The following is a 22,142-nucleotide window of genomic DNA, read 5'->3' on the forward strand; positions in this document are numbered from 1 at the left end:
GCCACCCGTCTCGGAGGCCGTGACCCCGCCACTAGGCCCGCTACCACCGCAACCGGTAGCGATACCCAGCCCGTCCGCCCCAGCGGACCGACCTGTAGCCGGAGCCCGTAGCAAGCCGGAGGTGTTGCCGTGGAAGGCCCCGAAGTCTGCACCGGAGGCAGTCCCTGAGAAGTTCCCCGAGCCGGAGCTGGTGACCCGTTCCGAGCCGAAGGCCCAACCGCGGAAAGCCCCTGTGCCCATCCCCCACACCTCGGCTGAGGTAGCGCCGGGTTGTAGCTGTAAGGCAGCGCTCAAGGCCAAGACACCGCGGGACCCGCCGCCCAGATTCCTGACAGTGGGCAACGTCCAGGATGTCCCGCGGGGCCTGATCCGTGCGCCGGAGCTCGCAGCAGCCCCGTATTGGGATAGGGAGCCGGCACCGCTGGGCCTGGAGATCGGTGAACGGGAGAGGAAGAAGGCCGAGCTGGTGGCCCGAGCTATAAGGGAGAAAGAAAACCTCTGCCAGGCCATGTTCCGTGTCCGGGGCCCGCTGTACGAGGGGCAGGTGAGGCGGTTTGATGTCCGCCGGGGCTACGGGTTTATCTATGAACCGGGCCTGGAGGCCGAAGTGTTTGTAGCCCGGCGGGATGTAAATGCCCACCTGCCTGAGGAGCATCCCGGCCGCAACCTAATGCCGGGAGACATTGTTCAGTATACCCGGCACTGTGGAGAGAGGGGGTGGTTTTCCCTGGATGTAAAACTGCGGGGCAGCCAGGAGAGCAGAGTGAGTCCTGCACCCCCTCCCTCCGATGAGGCCGAAGAACAGGAGTAGGGCAGCGGATGCCCGCTGCAGCAGTCCCCATTGGGACCACCTTTGTGTTTGTTGAAAAGTTGAAAATGATAAGTGAAATAATAACCGAAGTTTAACCTGATTCTCTGTGATTGAACCGGCCGGAGCCGGCACCGTTGTCCCCGTGGGGACCGTTTATAAAAGTTAGCAGGGGAACTATCCATGGACAAGCCCGTGAACTTGCAGGGCAACCACAAACATTAAGTGGCTTGTAAATAAGTTGTTTTACCATACCGTTTTCCGCATTGCCGCCTCCGGAGAGGCAGGTTGGAGGGAGGGCCCTCAGCAGAGCAGGCTGGGGCCCAGCCACCACAGGAACCGGTGGCTACCCTCTGGAGGGGAAGGACAGATCCCGCTCGGGTAGCTTGTGCTGGACTTGGGTCAAGGGGTGCTGCCTGCGTTTTAGGGGCAGCATCAGGGCCAGGTTGCTTGGGTGGGAGAGAGCGGAAACCGTACCCGTAAAACCATTTAGTAACGTTTTAGAAATGAACCTCCCGCTGTGGGATGATGCCATAATTTATATATATGTTACCGTTTTACTTTTACATATATTTACAGAAAATAAAACCGGTGTTGGACAGGCAGCCCGCGGACGGTCTGCATTTTGCTAAGGGGGAATGTGACACCCTGGGCAAGCCAGGGGTCACAGGTCATTACACCACCACACCCTACATCCCAGTTAGGAACACCAAAGCTACTGAAATCCTTGTTGCCTTCCTCCAGGGGCTGATGTTCACACCAGGGGGTGGGCCAGGCGGTTGGCTCCGCCCACCGAGGAGTACACAGCCCTGGAGGCGGGAAGAACCGAGCAGATAGAGTTTGGAGGAGGAAGTGAGAGGAGTAAACAACAAGAGAAGCTAAGTGAAGGGAAAGTGAAGTAGTAGTGGAGAAACAGAAGAAAAGAGTAAAAGTGACAGTAAGAAAGCCTGAAGTTGGTCCGTGGCTGTGTGCCTGGACAGTGTCAGCAAGGTCAGCAGACGGTGGTGACAGTCTGGAGAGGGACTGCTCGGAGGTTGCTGGAAGGACCGCGGACGGGTAGTGGCCCGGCGGTCTGGAGCAGTTTACAAAGGACAGTCAGCACCAGGGCAGGGGCCTCTCGGATCCCGGCAAGGCTAGGAGTCACCGTAAATTTGCCAAATCCATCAGTGAAGGGGATGTCTGTCTCCAAACAACCAAGTCCCGACTGAAGGCAACAGTCCAACCATTGAGGAGAGACACCGCCACCGCCAAGGCACCAGTTTCTCAGGGCCTGCACCTGCGGCCAAAGTAGGGCTCCTCCGGCCCATATCCAAGCCGGTGAGCGGGTTACCGGTGGGAACCCATCGAAACCAATATCAACTTAGGTGCAGGACAGAGGGACCGTCACCGTCACCTACTGGGGAAAGCAAGTGCAGCCGTTCGTGGGAACCGTCTTCCCAGCCGAGTGTTTTACCGAGAACTGTGTCATCGTCTCAGGCTGAGTGAGTACCACAGTGCCGCAAGGCACAGCGCTGCCCCCGCGTCCCTGCGCCCACCAGGCCCTGCATCTCCCATTCCCTCGCTGGGCCCCGGGATCACCAACCCCTACCCACGGAGGGGCAACATAACAACTGGCTGCTCCATATCATCCTTCCCGGGATCCCCATACAGAGCAGCGGTGGTGCAATCACCACAACCGTGGGTGGCGTCACGGACAATAGACAGGCCTGTGTGGCGGCCCGTGGGATTGTGTGGAACTCTTTGGACTACTGTAAGGACGATTGCTTTGTTATCCGGTCCGAGGATTGTCGGGAAGGGCCCCCGAATCTGTTTTACGTGGACTTATCGTGTGCTGTTCTTGTATTCCTGTTAATAAACCTGTTGGATCGTCCCTCGGCCTCGTCCATCCTTTGCTCTGTTGTACACTCCCGTCACAAACTGGCTTCAAGCTTCAAGAGGAACCTCAAGACCCACCTCTTCCAACAAGCCTACAACCTACAATAGCCCTCAGCCCAGTAGACCACTGCGCAACCAGCTCTGTCCTCACCTATTGTACCATCACCCATTCCCTGTAGACTGTGAGCCCTCGCGGGCAGGGTCCTCTCTCCTCCTATACCAGTCTGTCTTGTACTGTTAATGATTGTTGTACGTATACCCTCTTTCACTTGTAAAGCGCCATGGAATAAATGGCGCTATAATAATAAATAATAATAATAATAATAATAATAGACAATCCCCACACCCCAACAACCCCTTTCACTCACGGGCGAGGAGCGCCGCTCGAGTCCCCGGGATCCGGCCCATCGCTCGAGCCACCGAGCAGCGGCAGCAGCAGGCCGCAGTGCCAGCCGGACCCGAGCAGCAGTGGGAGAGCGCGGCGTTCCCTCCTCCGCCCGTGACATGCTCAGCATCATATTCAGTGGTTGTCTTTTCAAAATAGATGTATGAGTGCTGCTAGCGTTGGTGTAGAGGTTAAAGGGGTGGGGGATCATCTTGTCAGTGGTCAGGCCATATGCCGCACACTGCACCAAATTGATCTTCATGGCTGTTGTCCCAGAAGGAAGCCTCTTCTAAAGATGATGAACAAGAAAACCTACAAACAGTTTGCTGAAGATTAGCAGACTAAATACATGGATTACTATAACCATTTCCTGTGGTCTGATAAGACCAAAATAACCTTATTTGGTTTAGTTGGCATCAAGCATGTGTAGTGGAAACCAGGTGAGGAGTACAAAGACAAGTATGTCCTACCTACAGTCAAGTTTGGTGGTGAGAGTATCATGGTTAGAGAAAGCATGAGAGCTGCTGCCTATGGGGAGCTACAGTTCAATGAGGAAACCATGAATGCCACATATACTGTGAGGTACTAAAGCAGAGCATGATCCTCTCCCTTCGTATTCCAACATGATAATGACCCAAAACACAGATCTTGTGAAGCTCTCGTGAACTCCGTGCTTAAGAGAGTTAAGGCAGTGCATGAACATAATGGTGGCCACACAAAATATTGACACTTTGGGCACAATTTGTCAATTTCTGCTTTGGAGTGTACTCATTTTGTTATTGTTACCAACAGCTTTTATATTAATGGCATGTGTTTGAGTTATTTAGGACACACCAAATTCACCCTGTTATACAAGCTGTACACTGACTTCTTTACATTGTACAAAAGTGTCATATCTTCAGAGTCATCCTATTTAAAGATATAATAAAATATTTACAAAAATGGGAGGGGTGTATTCTCATTTCTGATATACTGTACATCCTGGCATTTCAGTGTTTCATTTGATCCCCAACATTTTATGGTTTTGAGATCAAATCTTTGCCTTTGTCAGAATAGTCATCCCCAGACTCCGCAAACAATTGTTTTTCTTTGTATGTGGGGCATTGACAAGTTTTAGGGGTCATGCACATGGCAACGATGCAGTGGTGTATGCCCATGTCAGGAACATGATGGCATTTTTTTTGCACTGCTGTCTGATGACTCCACGAGGCAGTGTATCTTATCCTAGAAGAATTATATCTATAATTAGGAGTCTGTAAATGAAATATTCTGTGTACTTACATTTCAATTCTGAGCAATGCTATTGGCCCATAGCAAATTATGGACACAGTATTCAGTTACTGCATAAAATGAGGTCAAAACTGCAAAATCTACAAAGTTAGAAGCACACAAGATTGTCATTGGGTGCTGTAGCGTGAAGATTTTCCCAATTATCTATTATGTAGTGTGAAGAATCCCAATTATATTAATAAAAGCAGCCCTAGACAATTATTCTTTCTCTGTTTAATCTAGGCTAGAACATTTTAATGTTTCTTGTCATTTCTCCTTGTTTCATTTGATTTTTAATCATTTATATGGATATTTTTTTTCTTCTGTTGTTATTTAAGATGTTAAACATACTACTATCAGGAGCTCATGTTGGCACAGTGTGTGACCGTATTGATTGTTTTTGAAGCATCCTCTGACCATATATTATTCCCTGTAGGTGTTCATGAAATCTGGTGTTCTACCCAGGCTAGAGAAACAGCGGGAGAAGATGATTTCCCAAAATATGATCCTTTTTCAAGCAGCATGCAGAGGTTTTCTTTGTCGACAAAAGTTCAAGAAAATAAAGGCAAGGATTGATTGAATATACCCATATATTATGTCACTTGCTGCCACCATCCTTGTACTGTTGTTGTATGAAAGATCATAAACTCATTTTGAAAACTTTATTAGATCCACCATGTTTATGTCCCATACTAAACACAGGAAACTATGAAATCGTGATAAATCTCCCACAAGTGGGCATATTGAGTCACATTTTATCAATTTACCCTAATTTTAGCGAAGTACGTTTTTTTGGTTCAGAGTGTTGATGTCCTATCCTTAGGATGGGCCATCAGTATCTGATCAATAGGAGTCTGACTTCAGAAAAGAAGGAAAAAAAGTGATCCAGCTCAACTGGGGCAAAGTCCGGCATGCAAGGATAACACTCTGGCAGTGCAAGGGTCCAATAGAAGAAAGAAAAATCCAGCTTCCGGAGTAGTAGTAAAACTGATGCAAAATTTTATTAAAGGACGTAAAAATTAATGTGATGACAAAAATAGGGAGCCTATATGCGGCGTAAGGCTACGCGTTTCGAACGCTGCCTGCATTCTTTGTCAAGCTTGTCTCAGGCTTGACAAAGAACGCAGGCAGTGTTCGAAACACGTAGCCTTACGCCGCATATGGGCTCCCTATTTTTGTCATGACTTCAGAAAACCCAACTTATAAGCTATTAGAAATGGCCATGAAGCTTGGGAAACACTGTGTTTTCTTCTCTTCACCTACAAGCCTTTTTATAGTAGTGTCTATGCTAGATATTGCAACATTTGTCTATTAAAGGGGTTGTCCAAAACCTAATAATCAATGTCTAACTATCTAACTTTAAAAACTAACCACTTTTGCAATTTACATCAATTGAAAATTCTCTACCATTCCCTCTCTACGTCATCTTCCTGTTTCCCAATTTTTTTTTTCACTTCCATTGATGATGTTCCATTTGAGTGTACCTGCATACAATGGGGAGTCTCAAATAAAATATCCTAAAGTGATTGCTGTCACTCCTCCCTGCTTCAAGTGGGATGTCATCAGGAGGCTGGCACTGAGGCATTAAAGGAGATGAGCTGGTTGGTATTCTAATGAGGATGAGCCAGTTGTCAATTTTAATGCAAGCTCAGTATGTTCTCCCTGCTCATTGTGTTTCTCCCATTCAAAATAGTGACAGTAAAATTCCTGGCTTAACCCTTCTGACAAATGCTCAGTATGTTCTCCCTCATCACCACAATCACTCCATTTTACTAGGCAATGTGCTCCATCATTAATCCTTGTCTTATCACTACTATTTTGATGAGTTGGTAAAAGATTGTACTACCAATATGAATTGAAAGGAAAAGAGTGTGATGAGCCTTGAGAGCATGCTCAGTATACTTTGAAATTGACAACCAGCTCATGCTCAGTAGAACAGAGATCAGCCCAGCACCCGAAATGAACATCACTGATGAGATGACATCTCATTTCAGGGATGGAAAAGCAGCAAGCAGCAGGGCAGTGTCATCACAGCCCTGGACCCTTGATGACAGTCCATTTGAAACTCACCAATATATTCTGGGAGACTCAAAATATCATTGGAAGAAAAAAAATTCTGAAAATGGAAGTTGGTATAGACAGAGTAAATGTAAACCTAGCTCAAGGATGAGGTAAAAGACATGTTAAAAAGCTGAGCATGATCTTTCTGTGTCTCCCTCCACCTCTGTTCTTACTCTGTTCTTCACTCCTCCTGCCCTCCAACTCTCCCCAGAGCATAATAGGATATAAACCTAACACCTATCTGTTTTGGCAGTCCTTTTATTTTGGACAAGACATAGGGAAACAACAGTTCATAAGTGGTAAAAAAAGCAAAATTCTCAGATAAGATATATTACAAAATGTTTGTATATATTAGCATATACTATTCTATTTATCCAAAGTTTGTTAAAAGAACAATTTACTTTCAATTATGTTTTCATTTATGCTGGTTGCCTTGATTTCTTATAAATGAATTACTCTCTAAAGGCAGGAGACTGACCATTAACCCCATCACAACTTTTGACGTATATGCACTTTAGAAGTCATGTCTCTGTCTTTGATGAGGGCTTGCATGCCCAGCTGGCATCTTTCCCTCCACATGACAACTGATTTAATCAGCCATCATGTGCCTCTAACAGCCGCGGGTGGATCGGAGATCCACCCGCAGCTATTAACTAGTTAAATCCTACTGTTAATCTCTGACAGCGGGATTTAACACCCGCCAGCAAGGGGTCACATCATTCCCTGTCCTATATGTGCATTCATGACATGATCATGAAGCAATAATGGGCTGTTACTACAAACAGGAGTCAGCTGATGAACACTGTGCCTGTCATTACGATGCGTTGCTCTAATAGCACAAGCGTTAAAGTGATAACAGCTTCAAGTCCCTTAAGAAGACTATTAAATAATCGAAAAGTTTTTAAAAATATAAAAAAATAAAAAAACTCTGAAGTTCAATTCACACCCCTTTTGCCCCATAAAAGACAAAACAATTTAACAAAATAAAAAATACACATATTTGGTATAGCTGCATTCAGAAATGTGTAATCTACTGACCAGGAGAATTATATTATAAGGTGAGGTTTACCATGTAGCGACCATGGTAAATAAAACACCCCAAAACAATTGTGGAATTGCACTTTTTTTGCAATTTCAATGCACCTGGAATTTTTTTCCTGTTTTCCAGCACACGATGTGGTAAAATGAATGGAATGATTCAAAAGTTGAACTCATCCCACAAAATACAATCCCTCATACGGCTATATTGACAGAAAAATAAAAACCTTATGGCTCTTGGAAAAAGAGGACGAAAAAACAAAAACACAGAAAATCCCCTGGGCGGAAAGGGCTTAAACTATTGAACCCATAATATATCCTTTTTTTTGTAATTTTTCCACTTAATCATTTTAGATTCAAATGGTTGCTCTCAAGTGTATCCAAAAGAATATCCGGAAATTCTACTGCATCCGAGACTGGTTGTGGTGGCAACTGATGTGTCATATTCGACCCTCACTGTCTATCCATGTTGATGAGGCCAGTTTCCTGAGAAAAGAGGTTTGTGACTACTTAAATGAAAGTAATGTAAATGTTTCCCTATTTATACTTTCTGCATGTTGCAAGCTACAATATGATGTGATATTAATGTTGGGTTCTTTAGGAGGAGATCATTGCTTTATCAACAAAACTTAGCAAGTCCGAGAAGTCCAGAAATGAACTGAGACAGAATGTGGATCTACTGGAAAGCAAGGTACAGCAACCACAATCTGATTTCTATTTCAAACACTAGTAGATTATAATTGCAACAGATAACAATGATATACACTGCAGAGTACAGAGCTATATAGCAGGATGAACCTATTTATTATTGACTTCACTGCTTCACATAACTTGTTTTATTTACTACCCCATTCAATGTCCTGTTGTGTATAAATGTGACTCTTCAGATTTTGTGTTATATTGAGCCTGAAGAAGAGACCGGAGTAGTTTCGAAAACTTGCTACTATTACCATCTTGTCAGTTAGCCATTAAAAGGTATCAATTACTGAGGACTCTCAGTTCTTTTAAACAATTTTTTTGTCTTCACTGTGGATTTAATTTTATGTATATTCTATAAAAAAATCTGAGTCTTTTTTACAATATAATGATCACGCTGTGGTTTTGAAATTCTGAAGCATACTCCTATTTCTGTGACATTTTTTTCCCTATATATGGATGGAAGTTTGAAAACTTTGTTTACATTTATTATACTGTACATTGACTTGTATTGCAAAATCCTTATTGTATACTTTTAGCAAATCAGCAACACCCCAACATGGTCTATAATCCATGCTACTCACACTCCCTGTGAGTTTAAATGATTTTTAGGCTACCTCTCACCCTTACTAAAGCTAAATGACTTTGTGAATGTTTCACTCCAGAGGCCACCAAATTGAAGGGACTCTGTCAGCACAGAATGACTGTTAAAACCAAGTACAGGTGCTTGTGCATCATGACGGGGGCTAATCATTTGAATATAATAAGAGATTGTCACAGCACTTCTGTGAGGGTATGGGTGCTCAGGTAGGGTCCAAGTCCATATGAAGAAAAATAAGCACCAGGCACTCCAATTGATGTGAAAAAAAGAATAAATTTTATTGCAACTTCAAACAGTTCAACGTTTCGGTCGCTGATTGGACCTTCTTCAAGAAAACGTCTTATGATGGTTGAAAAGCGAACAAAGGAAGTTTAAGTATGGATAAGAAACCAGGTGGGAAGTGGACCTGTTATAAAAAGGTTTTGAATGGAAATTCACCTATAGCAAACTGTGTGTGAATCAGTAACCAGTAATGATGAGAATTGCTCCAGAAAGGGCAGAAAAGAGATGTGGTGACTAAGACGGGCTTTGCACATTACGACATCGCAAGCCGATGCTGCGATGTCGAGTGCGATAGTCCCCGCCCCTGTCGCAGCTGCGATATCTTGTGATAGCTGGCGTAGCGAAAATTATCGCTACGCCAGCTTCACATGCACTCACCTGCCCTGCTTCCTAAGGGGGCGGGTCGTGCGGCGTCACAGCGACATGACACGGCAGGCGGCCAATAGCGGTGGAGGGGCGGAGATGAGCAGGATGTAAACATCCCGCCCACCTTCTTCCTTCCGTATAGCCGCCGGCGGCAGGTAAGGTGATGTTCCTCGCTACTGCGGCTTCACACACAGCGATGTGTGCTGTCGCAGGAACGAGGAACAACATCGTACCTGTCGCGGCACCAGCATTATGGAAATGTCAGAGAATACACCGATGATACGATAACGACGCTTTTTCTATCATCTAGAATTTACACACTACGATGTCAAAAGTGACGCCGGATGTGCGTTACTTTCGATTTGACCCCACCGACATTGCACGTGCGATGTTGCAACGTACAAAGCCGCCCTAAGGTTGCAGTTACCAGGAAGAGAGAGAGAATCACATGGTATACACTGCTAGTGGCGCTCTCCACTAGCAGTGTACACCATGTGATTCTCTCTCTCTTCCTGGTAACAGCAACCTTAATCACCACACTCTCAACAAGCGGTGGATACCGCATGTTATACTCTTGCCCATTTGGTGACATCAGCCAGATTACCTTATCTTTATTACAAGCGGTGGATACTGCACATCTCTTTTCTGCCCTTTCTGGAGCAATCCTCATCATTACTGGTTACTGATTCACACAGTTTGCTATAGGTGAATTTCCACTCAAAACCTTTTTATAACAGGTCCACTTCCCACCTGGTTTCTTATCCATACTTGAACTTCCTTTGTTCGCTTTTCAACCATCATAAGACAGGTTCTTGAAGAAGGTCCAATCAGCGACCGAAACTTTGAACTGTTTGAAGTTGCAATAAAATTTATTCTTTTTTCACATCAATTAGAGTGCCTGGTGCTTATTTTTTTTTTTAATCATTTGAATATGTCTTCCCACTTACTTGCTTTCACTCAATCTTCACTCTTCTCTGGCTCTATGAAGCTGGAGCTGTCAATTAAAGAAGAAGGGAGGGTGTAGGTTGAGGGAAAACAAGCAGGTGAGAAGCTGTATTTAAGTATATTGGTCTCACCATAATGAACGAGTGCAACATACATTATAGTATTATACCACAGTCACCACCAACTGAACAGTTCACATATATGGCACTGCCCTGGATTGTGGGTCAAGACATACGATGGAAAGATTGGCCCTTTTACCCCTCTAAGCCCATTTGCCATGGCACTCCTTATGACCACTATCATTGTGCCTATGAGTTGCAATCCCATTCTCTCCATCCACCCTTCCATTTACTGTTAAAAATTATATATATATATATATATATATATATATATATATATATATATATATATTGGGGGACTGAGGAAGCTGCTGAAATACAGACAATCTGCATATTGGGATAATTGAGAAAGTTGTGCTGGAAGTTGAGGACGGGGGAACTATTCCTCTAAGCAAGATATTTCCATGTTCTTCTGATGAAGTAAAAATATAGGATAGGTGCACTTTTAACCTATTACCAATGGATATGAAGGACAGTTCTCCCTTGTACAGTATCTGCAGTTGTTAGTTTAATATGTAATATATTCCTGTACTTTTCCACGATTCTTATCATGGCTTTCTACTTTAATTAACAATCCTGTTTAGCTACCCGGAATAATCCCCGTCTAAAGATGTGCTGATAGATTTAAGCCTTGCTATTATGTATGTATTAATAAATCTATTCTACACTTTTATCACTCAACAGAAAAGCAGGCAAATATTTAACTATGAATCTGTCCAAGACACATAAAGTATAAATTGGAAATTAAGTTACTTGCATCTGACAAGTTATGCAACGTATAAAAGGGTACTTTGTACATTTATGAATGGCAAATAATTATTCCTAATGGCAATCCAAAGATATATAACATATTCCATTAGCACATAAAAATATACATTCTGCAGAGGAACTAAAATTGACATTCACTTGTGTCAGCTGAATGGTAGACTCCTTTTATAATGCTCCTTGCATCATGCTATGAAATTGTTCAGTGTGGAGTCATTGCATGCAAAAACTACAACACTATAAATACGATATATCCCCTTATGGGCCGCCATTAGTCTCAACATGGACCAAAACTTTTGTTTTCATGAATGGTGCCATTGAGAAGATCTAGAGTTAAGGAAGTCCATTGATTTACTGGCATAAAAGATGTGGAAAGGCAGATTCTGTTGACTCTTTGGTCAAAGATCATTCTGACCTCAATGTGACTACCCATATCAGATTGTAGCCATTGCTCAATGTAAAGCCTGGAAAGTGCCATCATGGAATACTTGCTGAGAATCCATTCTATTAACTATTATGGATTATATGAGGGTAAAACCCTCCCTTACCATTTGGTGCCTAATAATAAGCCACAGAATAGCCAACTTGCTAACTTGATAAAGGAAAACTTAAGCAAGTGCTATGCCATGGATAATAGTCTAATATTAAGAGAGGAGTCTCAATTAATAAAAATGAAGTGATCGACTCTTCTCCAGAAGCATTGGCCATGGCACAGTTCCTTGTTTTAAGGTCCCGACACACACAATGAGATCGCTAACGAGATCGTTGCTGCGTCACCGTTTTTGTGACGCAATAACGATCTTGCCAGTGATCTCGTTATGTTTGACACCTACCAGCGATCAGGCCCCTGCTGTGAGATCGATAGTCGTTGCCGAAGGGTCCGAACCATTTTCTTCAAAGGTGATGTCCTGCTGGGCAGGACACATCGCTGTGTTTAACACCTAACAATGACCTCCTATACAGGTTGTTCATCGTTATACAGGTCGCTCATTGTTACTGCATCATTGGTAAGGTCTGATTGTGTGACATCTCACCAGCGACCTCCCAGCGACTTACCAGCGATCCTTATTAGGTCTCATCATTTTCAGGATCGCTGGTAAGTCGTTAAATGTGACGGGGGCTTTAGTTTTCCAGGAAAGGTTGTGGGAAAAGAGATAAAAAGTGGCTGCACCTTGTCAGTTGCACAGGGAGAAGAGACAGTCATTCACTGATTTCCACTGACAACTATTGTTTTAATTACCTTCCAGAAACTTTACAACAGTAACTTTACAAGACTACTTTCTTCTTATAGGGAACAAATCACCAGGATTTTCATATATAACCAAAAGCCAGTGTTGTACTGGTACTATCAGGCTGATTAATTACATACCTTTAGTTGTCAGCTCGGATGTTTAGGTTTTGAAATCCAAAAAAGTAAAGTTTATAAAATGAGCAGCTTGTTGAGTGACAGCAGCTGAGCAGCAGATCATATATTCATAGTTATCCCCTCCCCCTGTTAGAATTCGCATAAGCATTATACAAACAATTCGCTTTGTTGCAGGACCTGTGTGAGGTCATACCCATGTGACCTGGTATCCAGCTTTGGTGGCTAAACCCCCCCTTCTGGTCACATGACCTCACACAGGTCCTGCAAGAGACAGTGAATCGTTTGTATAATAATTATGCTAATTCTATCAGAGGGAGGGGATAACTATGAATATATTATCTGAGCCTCTGCTGATATCACTCAACTAGCTGCTCATTTTATAAACTTTACTTTTTTTTATTTCAAAACCTAAACATCCGAGCTGACCACTACAGGTATGTATAGAATCAGCCTGATAGTGCCAGTGTGGCACTGGCTTTAGCTTATACATGAAAATCCTTGTGATTGGTTCCCTGTAAAGGGTGCTATCCAGCTTATGATATATTTTTTAAAAAGAAACAACTGTACATGTTTCCACAGAAGACACAAAGCTAATTCTGCAACTGCATGACTGTGGTAGCTAATCAGTGGGTTCTGCGGTCATTGCGGTCATATGTCCTATATCTGACATGATGACTCTTATCAGGCTTGAAAAAGAACTTGGGTTTGTGTTCGAAATGCTTTGCCGTCCTCATAATTCCCTGGCTCACCTTATGGTGCTTCATTTGTATGCTCCCAACGTTTAAAAATTAAAGTCTTCATCTCATACTTCAAATCAGAAACTGGATTTCTCCCCTTCTTTCTTCTTTTACTGATGAGCCCTGGTGCTAGCAGTATCCCACAACTACTGTAGCTACTGATTGGCTTCAGTGGTTACATACTGTCTGAATGTAAAAAAAGAATATGAGCATCGATTGAAACAGTGTTGCTCTTGGTAGTTGTAATAAATCTACACAATAATCCCCTTTAATACAAGGAAAAGGGGGAGTCTCTGTAGAGTTGTTAGAGGAAATCTAATACAATCGACTCTATTTTGCAATAGCAGAGTAAAAAGCAGGATGGAGTTCACCTTGAATATAGGGAAAGTGAGCGGTCAATGGCTATACTGACAGCATAAAAACTAAAAGCACATCCAATGATGCACTATTCCAGTTATTCCAGTCATTGCAGCCAATCACTGGTTTGGTGACCAAAGATCATGGACATCATTGCTTCCAGTCCGATGATGCAAGACACGGGAGTAGCCTGTGCTGGATTTATGGAAGTGACAGCAGGTGAGTAAGCTTGATGTTGTTTTTTTAATACATACCGGTACATGCTGTCTAGAATATTTTTTTTATTCCGAACAGTCCCTTAAAAAAATATAACTGTGCTATAAAGATCGGTTATTTTACATCTCATTTTATTTTGAATACTTGGCTTTAGTAAACTAGAAAGGAGGAAAAAGAAGCTCTTTCTTGAGCTTCAATCATAAGGATGTTGTGTTATACAGCTCACTGCTAAGTGTTAATCAATGGCTTTTTTTACAATAAATTACATTATCACATTTTATTTCCCAAATGTGTTACTTGATGCTCTTATTAGTTCTTTAATTTACACTAAGAGTCCCCGAGTTGTTAATTGTTGATTTTTGAAGAAAGCTGGTAGGTTATTATTACACAAAGAGTTACCAAGTAATTTAACACCTCTCCTACAAAGAAAGTAGAAGCATAAGCATCTGGAAAAGTGATGTTTGCAGATCCCATATGCAAAACTACAGGGACTCTTTATGAGTTTTGTTTCCCATTGGGCCACCATGCAGTGCCCTGCAAGGCGTAGCACCCTAGCAGTGTTTCCTCCTGGGGAAATTGAGATTTTATAACACATGGGTAATGTATGAACCCATGTGATACAGAGCTGGGCACCGACAAGAGTGGTGCGTCATTAAAGAACAGTAAATATTACTTCTATAAGTCTATAAAGAGTACCCCTATAGGTCTCTCTAATGACCTGTAATTTATGCCATTAAAGGGGTTATGCTACAAATAATGTATATTTTTGTAAATGGATCTTGGAATAATAAGTTCCACAATTGGATGTGTTAAAAAAATGGTCCCTGTTCTGAGATAATTTTAGATATGCATCCCAGGCTAGGTCTTGAGTAGTGGCAGGGACATGGTTTGAACATGCCACAGCTCCTGGGCACAAAAGGATGCAAAAGAGGGTAAACAAAATTACAGCACTGAAGCTACTGCTTTTTGTGAGGTAGAACATTTTTCTGCCTGTTTAAAAATGGAAATATTTATTCCAAGCTTTATTGATAAAAAATGTACTCATTTCATGAGACAGTCCTTTTAAATTTATCAGCCTCATTTATGCAATCTACAGTAAAATATAGAAGCACGGTCTGATAGAGCGCTAAGGAGGCCACAGTATTAGATTCATTTTTTTTAGAATTTATTGTTTTCTATCAGCCACAACGCGTTTCGATATACACAATATCTTCATCAGGTGGACATAAACAATAAATTCTAAAAAAAATTAATCTAATACTGTGGCCTCCTTAGCGCTCTATCAGACCGTGCTTCTATATTTTACTGTTGATCTTCCCCCCTGTGGGTTCACGGCAAGAGCTGCTTGATACGGAGGTCAGATTACCAGAGACGCCCAGTGATCTGTCATGTGACCAGCTCTTCAGGAATCTGCTTCCCTGGATGGACATCGTGGGCTAACAGGTTAGAAGAGCTCTGACACCACACTCCTGCCTTATACCGTGGTTGTGCGAGGGCTGCACAACCACATCAGGTGAGCAGTTTCTTGTTCTCCTCCTCACCGCTATCTCCCAGAACCTTCACATGCGCTCCCTTGTTTAATTTTTATCATTTATGCAATCTAACAGGCATTTTTTATGAAGAAGCTGGGCCCCCTTAAGGCATGAGCTTCCTGGTATGTAGGTTTTTGATTGAATAAAGGTTTTATGTGTATAATCTTTGAAGAATTTATAGGAACAGTATGAGCCCATAACATTGTACCATTAACCAAAGAAATGAATGATGGAGAGTAGAGGCATTAGAAATGTTGAAGTAGCTTCTGATGCTTCAGAAGTTTCAAGGATTCTATCAGCACTGGTGAGACCAAAAAAGTCTATATATTCAAACTTTCAAAGATCTACAATCCCCTAAGGGTGGACCCTTTATTATATACTACATACAGTTCATACATAAATGTAGGATTTTCTAAAATAGTAACAAATAGTAGAATATGCAGCTGCATAGTAAATACAGACACTCCCTGCTTCCACCCAAACCCATCGCATTTTGATACAGTTTTTTTTGCCAGGAGGTGTAGATTTGGTGCAGGAATATGGTGTATAAATTTCAGCACCAAATCTGCATATCTTGAGAAAAAAATCCACAAAAACAGTTTTGACTCCATTTTTGTGCAGTTTTCTGCCAGGAGATACAAATTTGGTACAGAAATCTGGTGCAGAACATTTCAGCACCACATTTGCATCTCCTGGCAGAAAACTGGACCAAAAGGTGACAAAACAATTTTTAAGTGTTTTTTTTTTTTTCAAGAGATGCAGATTTGGTGCTGAAGTAGTATTACAGCTGTGTAGGAAACTTAGTAAGTATAACGCTCCTCCTTTATTACTTATTTTCTTTCTTGTTCATTTATTTTTATAAATTGTCCAGGTGGCCAAATCCAAACAGTAACATGGAGATCCCTGAAAACTCATATCTCGTGTTCGGGATCCATGCACTCACACTTGGTATCCAGTACGGACCCTGAACTTGATTGGGTTCACAGATCACTATTCAGGAATACTGATGGGCAAACTCGCAGATCTGAAAAAAGAAAAAAAAAACGGTTCCGGCCTGGAATCGATTTTGGATAGCTGGCCACTGGTCTCCATATAAGTCTATGGGGGTTCTTAAAAATGGTGGTAGAAGGGATAGGGGAATTGGAGCAGACGCATTATTCTTACCAGTCTCCGGCGCAGCTGTAACTGCTTTCGGGGCTGCTCATTCTTCTTTTGGGGACATTAATTTACCTTTAAACATATTTACTGCTTCTCCCGCCCACCGTCAGACATGGCAGATAAGCGCCCAAGCCTGTGTGACAGTGTGTATGTCTTCTTGCAATCACAGACCCTGTCTGTAGGTCCCTATCGTGGTATAAAAATAAATAAATAAAAAAATTGGCGTAGGGTTTGGTGCTGACTGGTGAAATGTCTGCACCAGATATCACCACCAAATTTTCATCTCCTGGCAGAAAACTGCACCGAAATGGCGTCAATGGCATTTACAGCATATTCCTGCACTCAATCTATACCTCCTGGCAAAAAATGCATCACAACCACATGAATTATGATGTGGTAGTGATGCGTTTTTTTGCCATCTGGAAATGTAGAATGAGAGTAGGAATATACTCTAAAATTTTAGCACCAAATCTGCTTCTCTTGACAAAAAAAATGGTTTACTGAGGTTACCTGAGGTCAGATTACCTGCAATCACAGGTGACGAACCTTGGGAACCTCCAGCTGTGACCACAAATAACCTGACTGATGTCACCGCTCATTGCATGGCTAAGTCTCTGTCTGAAGCTCACAGCGTGCGGTCATGTTCTATGGCCGTGCGCTGTCAATTCAAATGTAGCAGAGCTGGAATCTCAATGAACCGGTGTGTGAATTATGTCGGACCTAGGTGTTTTGGGGTTAACAAAGCAGTAAATAAGTGGGTTTTTTGTATTTTATTTTAAATGCAGGAATTTTTTTCTTGTTTTTTTATTTCTTTTTACTTACAGATTAGTAATGTGGGGGCTGATAGACTCCTCCAATTACTAATCTAGGGCTTAGTAGCAGCTGTGAGCTGTTAATAACTCCTTATTACCCCGATTGCCACTGCACCAGGGCAATCAGGAAAAGCCAGCTAAAGTGCAGGATTGCTACATCTAATGGATGCAACAATCCTGGGTGACTGCAGACTGTTATTTTTAGGCTGAGGCACCGCACACCATTTTTTAAAATTATTTATTTAAATAATTTTTAAAAAAGCCGCATGCGTTTCCCCTTATCTGGATACACAGCCAAGATAAGCACACACCTGGCAGTTGCAGCCTATAGCCATATGCACTATCTGTGCTGGGTATCATATTAAGGGGGGGACCTTGCGCCAATTTTTTTTTCTATTCAGTGTTACACCATGATATAGAACCACAGACAGGTCTGTGATTGCAAGCAGTCAGACATGCTGTCACTCAGGCTTGGGGCATGTCTTACTGCAACCAATCAAAGACACCAAGACTGCCGGTGGGTGGTGGAAGCAGTGTATATGAATGAGACATAATGAGCGGCCCCTTTAAAGCAGTTACAGTCTTGCTGGAGACTCGGTAAGTATAATGCACTTGCTTTACTGTTATTTTCTTTATTTTTATTTTATTTCCTGAGTTGCAGGATCCGGATCATTACCCGAATTTCCCTGAGAACTGCGGGACTGTGTGGATCCGGCCATTAACAGTCTGGGTCCGCGCGCGCACCACTAGTCAGGAAATGTAAAGCCATATTCATTATTAATGTAGAAAGTTTATCAAATCTATAGATATTATGCCAACATTATTATTTTACTTGATTTTATTAAAGGGTTGCTCCAGCAACTAAAATGTTCTTTCTATCTTTGTTTACACCCTAACCACTTTTGTAATTAGCTTTATTACACCTTACCCTACTTGTCTGCCTATCTAGTTAATCCCTAATTTCTTTCTTTTTTTACATTACTTCCTATGACATTTCATTTGAGAGGAGTCTCAAACATGACTTCACAGGAGGCTGGCGCTGCGCTCAATCCGCGCAGTGTCCATCACTCCTCCTGGAATAGAATGGGACAGTGCTGCAGTTATTTACTATCATTTCTTGGATCGCTGCCCTCTGAAGATGTCCTGGGACTATGGTGATAGACACTGTGGGAGATGTGAGTGCAGCATGTGCACTCTGCTTCTTTCTCCACCACCGCTGCAGTTTCTGTGAAAAACGGGAGTGGAAATAAAATCTGTAAGTGACAACAGAGCCTCTGCACAGCTTCTAGCAATGCCCTCAAACGAATCATTAGGGTGACATCACCACCGTTCCTTCATGTTCCTTGATAGCCAAGGGGACAAGATCTTTATCTCTTTCCTAAGACCTGATTTATATATAGGAAAGACAGCAACATATCTCAGGAATAAAGAAAACAGATTCAGCAAAACAGCATAATTTTAACCAAGTTAAAAATATGCATATTTATGGAAAGTCATAAGTCTTCTTTGACCCATTCATGACATGATGTACAGTTACATCTCATGTCGGGTCCCTGACTTTGATGCGGCCTCACACACTGAGTCCACATCATTTTTAGTAGATGATGGCTGAATTATTCATCCGTCATCTGCTTCTAACAGCCGCATGTAGAGCTGAGCTGAGCCGTCTGCTGTTTACCTGTTAAATGCAGCTGTCAATCTCTGAGAGTAGCATTTATCATGCTCCAGCAGAGGGTCACAATACTCCATGAATGCATTAGCAGGCCCTTGGCATGATCGCTGGGTGCTAATATGCTTCCATGGCAGCCGGGGGACTGCTGAAAACCTTTGTGGTTGCCTTGATGGTTCTCATGTGAAAGCCAGCATTTAGCAGGTATTCATAAGAGACTACGGTTTTCACTATACATAGCAGTTCTAATACAGTGCTGTTTATATTACAAGCAATCAGATGATCACAGGTTCAAGTCCCCTAAGGGGACTCTAATACAGAAAAAATATGTAAAATTTCAAATCACCCCCTTTACACCATTAAAAAAAAATTAATTAAAAAATACAGATATTTGGTATTGCTGCATTCATAAAAGTCTGATCTATCAAAATGCAAAATAAATTAATCCAATCGTAAACTGTTGTAATGAGAAAAAAAATCAAAATGGCAGAATTATGTTGTTTTGGCTGCAACATTGCAATTAAATCCATTAAGACGCGTTCAAAGCTTTTTAAGTACCCCAAAATAGTATAAGTAGTAACAACATCAGCTCAGTACACAAATTAAGCCCTCACATAGCCTTATATTCTGAAAATGTAAAATGTTATGGGTCTTGGAGAATGGAGGCACAAGTAAAAAGGTTTTTATTACAAATTTCCGTTTTTTTTCAACACTTTAAAATAAATTAAATATATATATATATATATATATATATATATATATATATATTTACAGTGCGTATATATATATGTTTGGCTTTTGCGTAATTGTACAGACTTATGGAATCATATTGCCAGGTCAGTTTTATCATGTAATAAATCTCTTGGTTATTCTTCTGCAACTTCAGGCTATCTATTGTGGTTTTTCACAGGTTTTCATTTTTTATTGTATGTATTATTATATATGTTCAACAGGATCACTGTGATCTTGTCTACTGTTCACCATGGCCATGGTTACACTTGGGCTTAGCCCTGCTCTGAGTGTGTTGTTCTTCATGTTTTTTTAGTGTTTTTAAATTTCATGTGTTGAATAAAGCTTTTTTGTATATTACTATTCATATCGTGGTTGGTGTACCCCTTACGTATATGCGGTGCTCTTTTTCTTCCCAAAGTCCTCTGCTCTGTACATCGCATTAGGGTGCACCCACTTTCATTATTATCGGTGGTGCGCTCCTATAAACATATTACCATTATCATGTAATAAATATGATTAAAAAAAATAGTGGAATTGCACTTTTTGCAATTTCAACGCACTTGGAATTTTTTCCTGCATTCAAGTATATCCCATGATAAAATAATGGTGTCACTCAAAGTACAGCATATTCCACAAAAAACAAGCACTCATACAGTTATGTGGATGGAAAAATAAAAACGTTATGGCCCTTGAAGGCAGGGTAGGAAAAAAGCAAATGAAAAAAAAACGAAAAAAACGCAATCATAAAAAGATTAAAGCCTTTATACATTAGGCTTTTGGGGGTTTGGGATATTATTATATTTATTGTAAGGCCATGTAATGTCTTCTGTGTGTATAATATACCTTGTAATCCAGGTGTCTTGTGTGTTGTGGCCTGTCTGGTGTGTTTCTTATGTATACTGATGCATGTGAGGCTTGCGCTCAGTGTATGTGCTATTTGTGTCATGGGTCCTTTGTGTGTGTGGCACATTAGTGGGTCATGTGCAGAACGTGTCCTGCATTTTTCCAGTAGAGCGGACCCCATAATCACTTTTTTGCTTCCTTCCCTCATTGCATCCCAATATGACTCTGAATTGTCCTGAATACAGTTGCAGCTTATTTTTAGAATGCTTTTAATCATTTCCTTTCGCATAATTTGTTAAGCACACATCTATTACAAAATACAGAGTGAACAGATTGTACTATATTTTTAGATTTTAGAGCTACAAATATTTCCAGTAACACATAAGCAGCCATCCATGGATCATTACCTTGACAATGGCTATAATTCTGGACTTCTGGACTGTTCATCCTGTTATTATTGAGGCTTGCAGAGCACTGGCTGTTCCTGGAGCTGACAGATCTCTCAAATTTGATGCCTAATGGCTTTTATGCTAAATGACACTGAAAGGAAACTATTGTATTGTTCATCCCAAAGTCAGGTACAGGCCAAAATGCTGGTTACTCAGCCATCTTTTCTTCCCTATACTATGAAATATATGGTTTAAATGGAAGAGAAGTACACATTTTAGTCACATTGCCACTTGTATAATGAAAACCAAATAAACATAACAAAATATTTATTAAGACACATAAGCACCATTTTAATCTGAAAAAAAAGTCATCTACCTATATTCAGGTCATGAGACTGAAAAGTTTGTGTTCTTTGTGAAGTATATGTCTATTCACATGATTTTGACATGGCTCTGTATATGAGGATGTTAATTTGTAAATCTTCAAATATGTACAATATTGTCTATATAATAATCATTTATAAAATAATTCTTCTGAAATATTAATATAAATAATTTCTAATAAAGATTTGTAAGAGACAACATCTACATAGTATGTTACACTGGAACCGGTTCCAGAAATGCGTTCTTGCTCTTCCCTTAATGGCCAGTAGGATAATTGGTAATTTGTTGTAGTGTTCTACAGATAAATATGTCACTTATTAGCAGTATCAAAGTTTTTTTTAATCAAGTGGAAATACAATTTACATGAAACATATGACTTTTGGTCAATTTATCTTTTTCAAATAAATACAAAAAAATATCCTATTATCCAATTTTTTTAAATTTTTTGTCTAGTCAAATCAACAGCAGATAAATCCATGTTTTTCTTATATGTAGATGAGCTGTTCCAGGCTATGGGCAGGACAGTGATTTACATGGGATCTGCCTCCATAACTTATTTTAAATAAAAGTGGGGTTACCAGTGTGAGACATGTAACTAACACAGAACAGTAGAACTGAGCTTTGTCTCCTTACAAACACATTATCAGCTGCAGCTTACATGGCTCTGCTGTATTGCAATAATATTGTAACACAAGCTGCCTATGAGATGGAGGCTGAAACTGAGAGGAATCTGCAGA

At 41.4% G+C, this 22,142-nt stretch overlaps 1 protein-coding gene across 1 annotated transcript in view; it reads left to right on the forward strand.

Annotated features, from left to right (window-relative positions):
- The window catches only part of MYO18B (myosin XVIIIB), a 1,019,172-nt gene that overhangs the window by 578,560 nt on the left and 418,470 nt on the right, over nt 1-22,142 (forward strand). The window contains exons 24-26 of the mRNA XM_075320057.1: nt 4,774-4,902; nt 7,791-7,934; nt 8,038-8,127. Coding sequence (XP_075176172.1) covers nt 4,774-4,902; nt 7,791-7,934; nt 8,038-8,127 — 363 coding nt within the window. The remainder of the gene's footprint in view (nt 1-4,773; nt 4,903-7,790; nt 7,935-8,037; nt 8,128-22,142) is intronic.

Source organism: Anomaloglossus baeobatrachus, chromosome 1 (genome assembly GCF_048569485.1).
Source record: "Anomaloglossus baeobatrachus isolate aAnoBae1 chromosome 1, aAnoBae1.hap1, whole genome shotgun sequence".
Classification (NCBI taxonomy): Eukaryota; Metazoa; Chordata; class Amphibia; order Anura; family Aromobatidae; genus Anomaloglossus; species Anomaloglossus baeobatrachus.